The sequence below is a fragment of the Triticum dicoccoides genome, chromosome 3B (genome assembly GCF_002162155.2).
Source record: "Triticum dicoccoides isolate Atlit2015 ecotype Zavitan chromosome 3B, WEW_v2.0, whole genome shotgun sequence".
NCBI lineage: Eukaryota > Viridiplantae > Streptophyta > Magnoliopsida > Poales > Poaceae > Triticum > Triticum dicoccoides.
Window position 1 is genome coordinate 459,472,475 of NC_041385.1, and position 12,946 is coordinate 459,485,420.

The following is a 12,946-nucleotide window of genomic DNA, read 5'->3' on the forward strand; positions in this document are numbered from 1 at the left end:
TGGCCAGAGAGGCCCAAGGCGACGAGCTACTTCGGCTTACTGCAGCAATTCCTTGGGGCGGTGCCGCATATCAAGGAGATGAAGCGGTCGGCCTGCATCGAGGGCGCGCGGATGGCTCTTGCCCGCGTGAAGGCACATTGGACGGAGATGGATGCCACCGCTGTTGCCGCCCAGGGCTCGGATGAAGACCGGCTCCCCGCCGAGCACTATTTCGGGGAAGTTATGCGTGGCGCTCGTGTAATAGAGTCGCAGTGCTCAAAAAATGTCACGTTCAAATGAACGTTTTAGCTTGTAAAACGATGATTATGCTATAACTGCTTTTTATACTTGTGCGTCCCAAGTAGTAAAACTTCTCCTATGCGGCCGTTTACGTATACACTTGTATAACCTGAAAGATTGCAGTCTTCGGCTTCAGCCCCCACGCACAAGGTGCAGGGGTGTTCGCAAAAATAGCGCGTTTTCACACTTAATCCGACGTCTCGGTCCTGTTAAGGAGGTGGTAGCGTAGCAAACGAGGCAATCCGGACTATAATGCTTTATCACTTTCACTTAGCCAGTGGAGCTCGAGGGTGGGGCTACGATATAGCCCCTTGGGGCACCGCACTTCTCCGAGTTCGGGGCGCGTGTGTGCCTGGCCGGGAAACGGTCCTTCGTCAAAGCGGGGAATTCTAAACATTCCGGTGGTCGATCGAGTGGTTGACCAGTCTCTCGCTATATCATGACAGTCAGTTTTCGGCTTTCTCTACTGAGGTGCTCGCCCAGCCGAACTGGGGCACAATCGCAGTAGTTCTCCTGGTGCCACGTTAGCCGATGATACGGAACGTAAGGCAGCAAAACACAGGAGCCGGGCAAACCCAACATTTGACCAAAGACATGATTCAGAACTGATGCATATAATGCCTAACTCGAGACGCCGAACACTCCCTGAGGTGTTCGGTCTTTATAATAATGGGCAGAACAATGCCCTAAGCCCCTGGTGTCTAGGTACGGGCATGGTCTTCTGACGCGGCCAATGCCAAAACGTCAGGCTCCGCTTTGGCTATAGGAAGAAACCAAGGGATAATAACAACAAGAGACAGTAAAAAAGGTCTACGCAGGGTCTTAATCTGAAAAGAATCCTCACAACGGGTCCCTACTGCACGTCTGCGCCTGTGTCTCCATTGCGCCGTTATCCTGGACGGGTATGCATGTTGTTCATCTGTAAAAAGAGAGGAACGCTCAGTTTGAAAACAATTTGTGCGAAAAATATATGTGTAAAAGAAATATGAATAAGTAAAGCGGGGTTTGTACGAACCCGCGGTTGTTTGTGCGCACAGCCCCCTGTGAAGAGGTGTGCGGCTAGGGAACCCCTAGCCTGCTGAAGCCGGACTCGTCTATCCGAGTCCGGGGTCTTTGAGTGACCCTCGCACTGAAATGATGCCACGCGGACCGGGCATCTTGAGTGTAAGAGACGCGTAATGCGGTATGGCGTTGAAACGGACAAAAGCCTTTCGTCCCAATAGTGCTTGATATCCACTTTTAAATGGGACGATGTGAAGAATTAGTTTTTCGCGCCGAAAATTGTTCGGTGATCCGAACACAACTTCTAGTAATATGGAGCCTGTGCACTTGGCATAAGGGCCTGGCGTCACTCCTTTGAAGGAGGTGCGGCTGTGTCGAATTTTGGTAGGGTCTATCCCCATCTTGCGGATTGTGTTTGAATACAGCAGGTTTAAGTCACTGCCTCCGTCCATTAGGACTTTAGTAAAATGTAATCCGTCGATTATGGGATTTAATATCAAGGCAGTCCGTCCCGCGCTTCGAACGCTTTTGGAATAGTCCAGGTGGTCGAAAGTGATTGGTTTTGATATCCAATCTCTATGGTCTGCTGGGTTGGACTGTGCGAGGCTCTTTTTAGGAAGTGCCGCACTATTTTTCCGTATTATCACATGAAGTGAGTTTACTGCTTTGACCTCTTGTGGGAAAGTCTTATGTTTTCCGGTGCTCTGCTGGTGGGGTTTATCTTCTTCGCTTGACGCGTCGAGCCCCTTGTGTTCGGCGTTTAGTCGGTCGGACTGTTTAAAAACCCAACAATCCCTGTGGGTGTGATTTGCAGGCCTTCTGGGGGTACTGTGGATTTGACATATCCGACCCAAAATCTTGTTTAAGTTGGACAATTCATCGATGTCATCCTTAAGAGGCGGTGTTTTGTTGTTTGGCCGCGAGCTTTTGAATCCGGCGTTGACTGCCGTGCTCTTTGGGCTTTTCTCTTTATTCCGGCGCTGCTCTTTTCTGCGCCGTGATTTTCCGTTTCCATCTCTTATCTCGGATGTACTTGGGTCGCTGGTGCTGCATCTTGCTAGCCAGCTATCCTCTCCCGCACAAAAGCGGGTCATGAGGCTTGTTAGTGCGGACATTGTCCTCGGTTTTTCTTGGCCGAGGTGCCTGGCAAGCCATTCGTCTCGGACATTGTGTTTGAAAGCTGCTAAGGCTTCGGCGTCCGGACAGTCGACTATTTGGTTCTTTTTGGTGAGAAACCTGTTCCAGAATTTCCGCGCTGACTCTCCGGGCTGTTGAGTTATATGACTTAGATCATCTGTATCCGGAAGGCGGACATAAGTCCCTTGAAAATTTGCTCTAAATGCGTCCTCGAGCTCTTCCCAACTTCCAACAGTGTTTTCTGGGAGGCTTTTAAGCCAATGATGGGCTGGCCTTTTAAGCTTGAGGGGTAGGTATTTTATGGCGTGGAGATCGTCTCCTCTGGCCATGTGTATATGCAGTATATAATCTTCTATCCAGACTCCAGGGTTTGTTGTTCCATCGTAGGCTTCTATTTTTATGGGTTTAAATCCTGCTGGGAATTCATGGTCCAGCACCTCATCGGTGAAACATAGTGGGTGTGCGGCGCCCCTGTATTTGTGTGTGCCGCTATCTTCGGACACTTGACGTGTTGCCTTGCTTCTTGGGGCCTTCTTCTTTGGCCCATAGATGGACCTGGCTGGGCCATCTGTCCTTCCAAGTTCGCTGGTTGGTTTATGTGTGGCGCCGCCTTCCGAATTTGGCCTGTCATCCGGTCGTCTATCCAACCAGGCTGCCTCTTTATTTTTTGACTGTGGGGGCTCTATGGCCTCGTCGTCGAATTCTGGTAGCAGCTTGCGCTTCGGGTAGCTCTTTGATTGGTGGCCATTGCCGTATTTATCTGCGGTTTTGAGCACTTTGTTCCATCTCATTCTGAGTGTGTCTTCCGCTGTTTTGAGCTTCCGCTTTTCCTTCTTCAGGCTTCTTGCAGTGTTGACGAGTCTTTTCCGAAGGTTTTTGCTCTCCGGCGGCGTGTCCGGCATGAGGTCGTCCGGACTGTCGTTTTCACCGGGCCTGGACTGATTATCTGACTCGTCATGTTCGGACGGTTGCTTATCTGCATGTTCGTCGTCCACTTCGGTGCCCTGCTGTAATGCGGGGTCCTTGGGAGCGTTGTTGTTGTCGAGGCGGGACTTAGGGCGGCGTCTACGTCACCGTTTTGGTTGTTTATCGGCGGGGTTATCTTCTGCCGCGGCCCGTTGGTCCTCGTCATCGCTCTCCTTTGGGGTATCCACCAATGTATATGTCATATGACGAGGTGGTCCTCCCGTGCCTTATAGGCTCTGTTTCTTGTTCGTCTCCGACATCGTCGTCTATTCCGTCGATGTCTTCGGAGTCATGGTCTAGCATGTCGGTTAGATCGTCGACAGTGGCTACAAAGTGGGTGGTGGGTAAGCTCTGAATTTCTTCGTCGTCCGTACCCCAACCAACCTGGCCATAGTCCGGCCAGGGTTCTCCTGATAACAAGAGATGCTCTAGTGAATTCAGGATGTCGCCGAAAGGCGAGTATTGGAAGATGTCCGTGGCAGTGAATTCCATAACCGGCGCCCGATCCGATTTGATTGGTAGGGGCGCGGGAGGTTCGGAGTCCGGCAAGGAGTCCGGCACCTCGGAATCACGAGTTTTGCGAGGGACAAGATTAGTGTTCGGCTCCATCGCCGTAGCAGTTAAAACCCCCAAGGCGGCGTCCATCCACCGATCCTCGATCTGGGTGATCGGCTCCGGACTGATGGCCGAAGCGGATCCATGTGCGGCCACCAAGGCACTGTTCGGCGGCAGAGCTAGATCATGCCCATCGTCACGGTGCGGCACGCTCGGCTGCGGCTTGAGTCCGTCAAAGATCAAGTCTCCGCGGACATCGGCCGTGAAGTTTAGGCTTCCGAATCTGACCTGACGGCCAGGGGCGTAGCTTTCGCTCTGCTCCAGATGGCCAAGCGAATTAGCCCGCAGTGCGAAGCCGCCGAATACGAAGATCTGTCCGGGGAGAAAAGTCTCACCCTGAACAGCGTTGTTGGTTGAAGATGCCATCAAGCCTATCGGTGACAACACAGAGGAACTCTCAATGAAAGCACCAATGTCGGTGTCAAAACCGGCGGATCTCGGGTAGGGGGTCCCGAACTGTGCGTCTAGGCGGATGGTAACAGGAGACGAGGGACACGATGTTTTACCCAGGTTCGGGCCCTCTCGATGGAGGTAAAACCCTACGTCCTGCTTGATTAATATTGATGATATGGGTAGTACAAGAGTGGATCTACCACGAGATCAAGGAGGCTAAACCCTAGAAGCTAGCCTATGGTATAATTGTTGTAATGTATGTTGTGTCCTACGGACTAAAGCCCTCCGGTTTATATAGACACCGGAGAAGGCTAGGGTTACATAGAGTCGGTTACAATGGTAGGAGATCTACATATCCGTATCGCCAAGCTTGCCTTCCACGCCAAGGAAAGTCCCATCCGGACACGGGACGGAGTCTTCAATCTTGTATCTTCGTAGTCTTGGAGTCCGGCGGACGATGATAGTCCGGCTGTCAGGACACCCCCTAGTCCAGGACTCCCTCAGGCACCCTACGAAGAAATCTTCCAAATTTCCATTTGGATCGTCGCCATCTTTACCACATAACATAGGTTTTACATTTGTCATGTACTCGGTATGCAAAAGAACCAAGAGTTCTCTCCTCTCTTTTGCTGACAGCAGGGAGCAATCACCTTTCCCTGCTTCAAGATTGGGCAGAGGATCTGATAGCAAAAGATCAAGCATCTCACTTAAATCACTAGGGATGAGGTCTTTAGGGAAGCATCCTCTTATTAACCCAACAACACACACTACATTGTCTTCTGCTTGATTTTCCTCAAAATGTACAAATTCCACCCCATAGAATTTGACTTTGGACCCATTTAGAAAGATATGTTTGCGCCCTATTATCTTCATTTTGATACATTTGTCACGAGAGAAGAGCTTAACAAGGTATGCAAGGATGGATCTGATGATATACTTGGCAATGTTTCTCACAAACAAACACTCCTCGCCAGTTTTTTATCCAACAATATGTTTTATTTTCAATAACGGTTGCTCTGCAAGAAACTCCTCAAGGCTAACATTATAACCCTCAAATGCTGACAAATCATGACCATTCTCCATAAGGATCGTATAGTTTTCGTCATTCAAGTAGAGGGAATGAGGTGCTATGCAAGATCCCAATTCAGGTGACAAACTACAATATTGAATGGGACACACTTTAATCTGCAAATGAATTTTCATATAATATTATTAGCTAATAAACCAATATTCTACTAATATAGTGCATATTAGTTTTTTTAAGTCAAACTTGTAAATTTTAACCAAATTTATAGATAAATTATCAGCAACCAATATCAGGTCCAAATAGTGCTCTTTTTTAAAGTTCCTTTCACAACCAATTTTCAGTTTTTTGCAAACTTGTTTTGGGCACGCACATCATACATTCAGGCATCTTGTATGCCAAAAAAATAGATTGAAAAAAATGCTATTTTATTTGATTTTACTTTTCACATCCAGGTGCCAAATCGCCACTCTTGGAAATGGACTTTTCTCTTCTAGATATAGATAATTTGTATATAAACTGGGCCAGAGTTTGTTAAGATTGACTATTGTGAAAACCAATGCACACTATATTATGGGACAGAGAGAGTAACTACAGTAAATTACGTTACCTTATTTTGTGGAACAACATCTGAAGGTAGATATGTGACAGCAGTCTCTCCATGAATATCCACAAGCTTCAGGCAAAAATAAGGTCCAACCTGAATGTTTCAAACATTTAATAATGTTTAGGCATGAGCAGTGCATATCTTATAACTGTTAGGTACGAGTTAATGAAATTAATAAGGATGAGAATTTACACCTCTTTCAGATCCAATGGCTCGCCTTCGGCAATATTGGGGAAATCATTAATCTAGATGATATAGAATAAACTAATATTAGGAAAAACATAAACATGAATTCATATTCATACCGAAACAGAGCCAGTCTTTCTGAAGTAGACTTATGGGTGTGTATTGGCATTCACAAAAATCTTTTTGAAGTAGACTTATGGGTATATTGGCAATCTCAAAAATCTTTCTGAAGTAGACTATGGGTGTAGTGGCATTTACAAAAATGTTAACACGACAAAAAACACTTTAAAGGTGGGCTGATTGGATACCTTTATATTTCTGAAGTAGACACAATCATCTATCCTTGTGAAGACATACATATTATCAGGAGCTTCAGATGTCTTGTGTTGAGGTGAAGAAAACACCTATGGGGTTTGACATAGCATTCAGGCATTCATACATGAAGTACATAAATAAAAAGATAAATAAACACTAACTACAACACATTCGTACCATCTCCAAAGCATTCTTTACACCAGCCCATTTTTTATCACTACAGAAGTTTAATGAGAAAGCACAAGCTGCACGCTTAACTTTCACTTCTGACATTTCAGATACAAATGCTGCAAAAGAAAATGAAAACATCATTAAATCATCAACAAAAAGTAAAAAATCACAATAATAATTTAAGATATGTGTGGAGGAGCGTTCTCGCACTAATTCACGACGATATGATGCAAGGCGTCTCGCATGACGTAAGGATACAACATGTCTACCCAGCTTATTCTAGAATAAACTGCCCCCTACCCAGCTTATTCTAGAAGCCCAACCAAAATTATCTTTTAGAAGACACCTAGTGAAGACTTAACTAGTAGGCTTCTAAAATGAAAATTTTGGTTGGGCTTCTAGAATAAGCTGGCTAGGGGGAACTTATTCTGGAAGCCCAAAAAGGCCACCAAAAGTACTGGCCCTAAGGCATGCCCAGCGCGGACGAAACCATCAAAAGGTGCCCCACGTGGGTAGCAGGCACTGCCAGGGGGAAGCCCAATGCCGAGGGTTCCATCAAGGTTTTGTCCTTTGCGGGTGCTGGGCACGCACTCGTGGGCGACCTGTTAAGAGGGACATCATCACCAAAGGCTACGCTCTATGTGAGGGTCGTCACACTCATGCCGCTTCACCCAACAAGGATTACTCGATATATGATATTGTGTGGGGATATTCAACTGGAATATTCCTTTAGGATTCCCTTAAAGCCCATAATATCCCTCACTGTATGTTGTAGATCAAGGGGCAAAACTGTAGTCTCACAACTCTACCCTCCATTTATTATCTAGGCTTGGTACTACGAAAATATGTGGTGATATATATTTAAAAACAAACTTTAAAATCTATTGAATTTTACCTGGATTTACAAGGAACTGAGTAGAATTATTTTTCGATATATTAATTATCCAACAAAACATCTCCTTATCTCTTTGAACCCACTGCCACAAAAATAAGACTAATGTAAACACAATGAAATGGACATCACACAATATACAAATAAATAAACTTCATGATTACCTTAGTAAATTAAATTTTTAGATGAGTTTTATTCTTCTTACCTCAAAGAAAAGACATAAACCACATCTGGTTCGACTTATCAGATCTTTCACTGTGTTGGGATCACATTCATATGCCTTCCCTTCACTCTTGTAAGGCAGAAGAAAGGTAATCGACCTTAGCAAATGTCCATACCTAACAAAAATATTTAATTTAGATTAATACGGATTGTTGCATGGTTGCATGGTTACAACACGCACATGGTTGATTCGTAGAATTTGAAAAAACATAGGGAAACTTAGGAGTAGAATAAGTTTGTAGGATTGCGTGTTTGATAGCATGAATAGGAAAAACACATGAAACCCTAATAGGCATACTCAGATTAAGTAGAACATATGCAAAGGTAAGATTAAATTAATACTATTCTACTAGTTAATACTATTTGCCTTGATCTTTGTGCATAATAAAAATCTAATTTGAGGTGAGTGGATTGTAAAATTCCTTGTTTTCTCCTATGAAGCTCAAACCCAAAAAAATAATCCTATGATCCATTCCTTTGAATCACATGGATAAATAGTGTAACCATAGGGAACTTCCTATTATTATGCTCTTCCTTCACTTCTCTATGAATCAAAGTGGCCCTACAAAAATAACCTGTGTGGCATGTCTGGAGCATAAGCAACAATAACAGTCAATGATGCACTCAACCGAATGTCCTCTGGCACCGGCTCTGGCTTCCACTTCTTTGCCACCGGATCTGGCTTCCACTTCTTTGCCACAGGAGCAACCTCCGGACCATCCTGCCCGACCAGCACGGTGTGGCCTTTCCCCTCTTTTCTCTTCTTACCCGTGAGCGGCTCACTGGATTCCCAGATCGATTCCCTCGATGATGCATTCGGTTCACTCACCGGATGTGTCTTCAGCTTCTTTGAAACAAGCACAACCTCCGGATCCTCTTCCCGGACCAGCCTATCCACGTCGCGCCTTTCCCCCTTTTTGGTACCCGGCAGCTTCTTCCGCTTCTTGTTCAGCTTCTTTGAAACAAGCACAACCTCGGGATCCTCCTCCCGGACCAGCCTATCCACGTCGCGCCCTTCCCCCTTCTTGGTACCCGGCAGCTTCTTCCGCTTCTTGTTCACCTTCTTTGAAACAAGCGCAACCTCCGGATTCTCTTCATCCTTATCCCTAATGGAATTTTCCCCGGGGCTCAATTTGCCCTTCATCAGCTCTTGGAGTTTCCTCAACGACGACGGCGGCGCCATTGGTGGTGGAGGAGGAGATGGAGGTGGCGCAGCTAGGGTTTAGATATTCCCATTTTTTGTTTTGGAAGAGGAGGCTAGGCCTGGATTGGACCAGAACTAATATAGAGCTCTTTACGTCAAAAAATTGCCCCCGTGCAAGAACCGGGCCAGCCCATTAAGCTACGTGAACCGAATGCACTTCCATTTCCCATTTCGACCACGAAACACTTTAGCGACCCAAACTGTAGCGTTTCAAAATGTAAACATTTTTCTAAAAAAAATCAGATCTGAAACATTTTTTAAAACGCAAAGAATTTTTGAAAATTTACGATATGTTTAAAAACCTGAACCTTTTATGAAAGCACAAACATATTTTCAAATTTGTGAACAGTTTTTTAAAAAATGAACATTTCCTAATAACATGAATATTATTCCAAAATTGCAATGCTTTTAATAAAATAAAAATAAAAAATAACTTTTTTAATAATTGATTTTAAAAAAACATAAAGAGAAATGGGAAAAGGAAAAGAAAGCCCCGATAATAGGAAAAAAGAACCCTCTAAAAGGTTCCCAAAACTGGGACCTATAGTAGAACATTAGCAATCTATAAGCGGGGCGTCCCATTTACATCGCTTCCATCCCCTCGATTGTGCGAAACGCCAACATTTTTTACAATGGATTTTGTTGAAAATATGCCCTAGAGACGATAATATTTTAGTATGATTTATTTCCAAGTTTATAATTATTGTTAATATTCTGTGCTATAACTGTTATGGTACCTGAATATGCAATTCGGAAAAAACTATGAGCATGTCTAGAGTTAGAAACGGTAAAACAAGATTCCTAGTCTTGCCTCTAGGAATAGCTCAAAGTGTTGACTGTAGATTCTGCTTTCGTGATCATGGGCATGACCATAATGCCGGCAATATTTGAGAGCATGAAGTTGGTAGAACACTCGTGTTGAATTGACCCAAGTTGTTTGTTATACTTGAAGATGAAATCGTCTAAAGTCTATAGTCCATAACATGAGAGTTAACATTTGTATGACTCCTTAGACTATGAGAGTATCGAGTCACTCCATACCGGACGGTGAACTTTGGGGTTGTTCCAACGTCATCCGTAATAGGCTGATCACAATGGCAACTTATAGGTTCATCAAAAACATATGATGAGGGATTATATAGCCCAAAATTGGAATTTACTCCTTCGATGATGGAGTGGTATCCTTAGGACCCTCTCGGTGTGACGGCATCCACCATCATATGGCCAGACATAGCGTGAATTGGATCACGGGGATGCCGAAACACGGGAGTGAGAAAAGGAACAAAACCACTAACAAGGAGACTAGTATAGCGAACATGTGTTGGTCTCACGGGGATACTGATATATCTCACCTCAGTTTTTGTAAAGTACTATGAAGCAAAAGGTATAACATATTATAACAAAAGGTTCACTAGAAAATCGTTAATGTGAGAATAGGGGGAATATTTGTTGGAAATATGCCCTAGAGGCAATAATAAAATAGTTATTATCATAATCCTCGTTCGTGATAAATGTTTACTATTCGTGCTAGAATTGCATTGATCGAAAACTTAAATACATGTGTGAATACATAGACTACACAATGTCCCTAGTAAGCCTCTACTAGACTAGCTCGTTGATCAAAGATGGTTAAGGTTTCCTAACCACAGACATGAGTTGTCATTTGATAACGGGATCACATCATTAGGAGAATGATGTGATGGACAGACCTAACCATAAGCTTAGCATCACATCGTATCACTTTGTTATTTGCTACACCTTTCTTCATGTTAAGTATCTATTCCTTACACCATGAGATCATGTCACTCCCGGATACTGGAAGAATACCTTGTGTGCTATCAAACGTCACTTCATAACTGGGTGATCATTGATACGTCCATTTTGCATCATGTTTACCTACTGTTATTTACTATGTTTTCATGCATAATATGTTGGGGAACGCAGTAATTTCAAAAAAAATCCTACGATCACGCAAGTCTATCTATGTGATGCATAGCAACGAGAGGGAGAGTGTTGTATATGTACCCTCGTAGACTGAAAGCGGAAGCGTTTTATCAACGAGGTTGATGTAGTCGTACGTCTTCACGATCCGACGATCTCAGCACCGAACGTACGGCACCTACGTGTTCAGCACACGTTCAGCTCGGTGACGTCCCTCGTACTCTTGATCCAGTTGAGGCCGAGGGAGAGTTCCGTCAGCACGACGGCGTGGCGACAATGATGATGAAGTTACCGGCGCAGGGCTTCGCCTAAGCACTACGATGATATGACCGAGGTGGAATACTGTAGAGGGGGGTGTCGGTGTCAAAACCAGCGGATCTCGGGTAGGGGGTCCCGAACTGTGCGTCTAGGTGGATGGTAACAGGAGACAAGCGACACGATGTTTTTACGCAGGTTCGGGCCCTCTCGATGGAGGTAAAACCCTACTCCTGCTTGATTGATATTGATGATATGGGTAGTACAAGAGTAGATCTACCACGAGATCAGAGAGGCTAAACCCTAGAAGCTAGCCTATGGTATGATTGTTGTTCGTCCTACGGACTAAAACCCTCCAATTTATATAGGCACCGAAGAGGGTTAGGGTTACACAGAGTTGGTTACAATGGTAGGAGATCTACATATCCGTATCGCCAAGCTTGCCTTCCACGCCAAGGAAAGTCCCATCCGGACACGGGACGAAGTCTTCAATCTTGTATCTTCATAGTCCAGGAGTCCAGCCAACGGTGATAGTTCGGCTATCCGGACACCCCCTAATCCAGGACTCCCTCAGTAGCCCCTGAACCAGGCTTCAATTACGACGAGTCCGACGCGCATATTGTCTTCGGCATTGCAAGGCGGGTTCCTCCTCCGAATACTTCATAGAAGATTTTGAACACAAGGATAGTGTCCGGCTCTGCAAAATAAATTCCACATACCACCGTAGAGAGAATAATATTTACACAAATTCAATCTGCTGACGTATTCCGTGGCGTGACGTCACACCACGGCCAAGCCTTTATTCGAATCGTTTTTACTGTCCCACCTCAGCGCGTTTAGCAAGGCGGTTTCCTTGGCACGTCTTGTCAAAGTAGAGATCATGTCCCCTTATTCCGGGATTATCATCAATACGGGCGTGGGTAAACCAACCGTGCCATCAATTACGGCGCTTGGGAGATAAGCGAGTTTTACCAGGCTGGTGGGGACGCACAGTTTCGTCCGTCCATATAAGGGGATAAAGATCCACTTTTCACACACGCCTTCTTCCTCCTTTGCTCATCCATTTCCGTGCACTCGAGCTCCAGCGCCCAAGTCTGCACATGTCGCCTCAACCTTCCCCAGCCATGTCCGGAGGGGGAGGCAAGTGGATGGTCTCCTCCGTCACGGAGGGACACATCAAAAAGTTGAGGAAAGCCGGATACTTGTCCAGCGACATCATGCATCGGCTCCCTGACAAGGGGCAGCTTATCCCCACCCCCAGGCCCCATGAGAGGGCGGTGTTTCTCACCCACTTCCTCCGCGGACTAGGTTTTCCACTTCACCCATTCGTCTGGGGGCTCATTTTCTACTACGGCCTGGATTTCCACGATCTGGCCCTGAATTTCGTCCTCAACATCTCGGCATTCATCATCGTGTGCGAGGCCTTTCTCTACATCCGGCCCCACTTCGGCTTATGGCTGAAGACCTTCAATGTCAAACCGAAGGTAGTGGGCGGCCGCCAGGCGGAGTGCGGAGGTGCCATGGTGGGCAGGATGCCCAACGTTTTATGGCTCGAGGGCTCCTTCGTGGAGACCATAAAGGGGTGGAAATCGGGGTGGTTCTACATAACCGAGCCGCGTGACCCCAAATGGGTAGCGGCCCCCGAATTCCGATATGGCTTCCCTACACGGCTCACCTCTTGGAAAGAGACGGGCCTGACATGGGGTGATTCGGAAGAGCTGACCGGACTCCAAACCT

General features: G+C 45.6%; 1 protein-coding gene across 3 annotated transcripts; it reads right to left on the minus strand.

The window, feature by feature from the left end:
* Positions 1–1,145: 1,145 nt before the first annotated feature.
* On the minus strand, positions 1,146–9,051 carry LOC119276518 (ribosome biogenesis protein BRX1 homolog 2-like). 3 transcript variants are annotated; one of them, XM_037557590.1, is made up of 8 exons: positions 8,385–9,051; positions 7,793–7,925; positions 7,591–7,672; positions 6,702–6,811; positions 6,518–6,613; positions 6,218–6,268; positions 6,027–6,116; positions 1,146–1,198 (listed from the first exon to the last, which is right to left on the minus strand). In XM_037557590.1, the coding sequence occupies exons 1-8, from the start codon at positions 8,990–8,992 to the stop codon at positions 1,169–1,171; spliced, it is 1,200 nt and encodes a 399-aa protein (XP_037413487.1). In that variant the 5' UTR covers positions 8,993–9,051; the 3' UTR covers positions 1,146–1,168. The 3 variants fall into 3 exon arrangements, with proteins under 3 accessions (XP_037413487.1, XP_037413486.1, XP_037413485.1); XM_037557589.1 differs by lacking the exon at positions 1,146–1,198 and adding an exon at positions 4,796–5,577 and having other exon boundaries at positions 8,439–9,051; XM_037557588.1 differs by lacking the exon at positions 1,146–1,198 and adding an exon at positions 4,796–5,577.
* Positions 9,052–12,946: the final 3,895 nt, after the last annotated feature.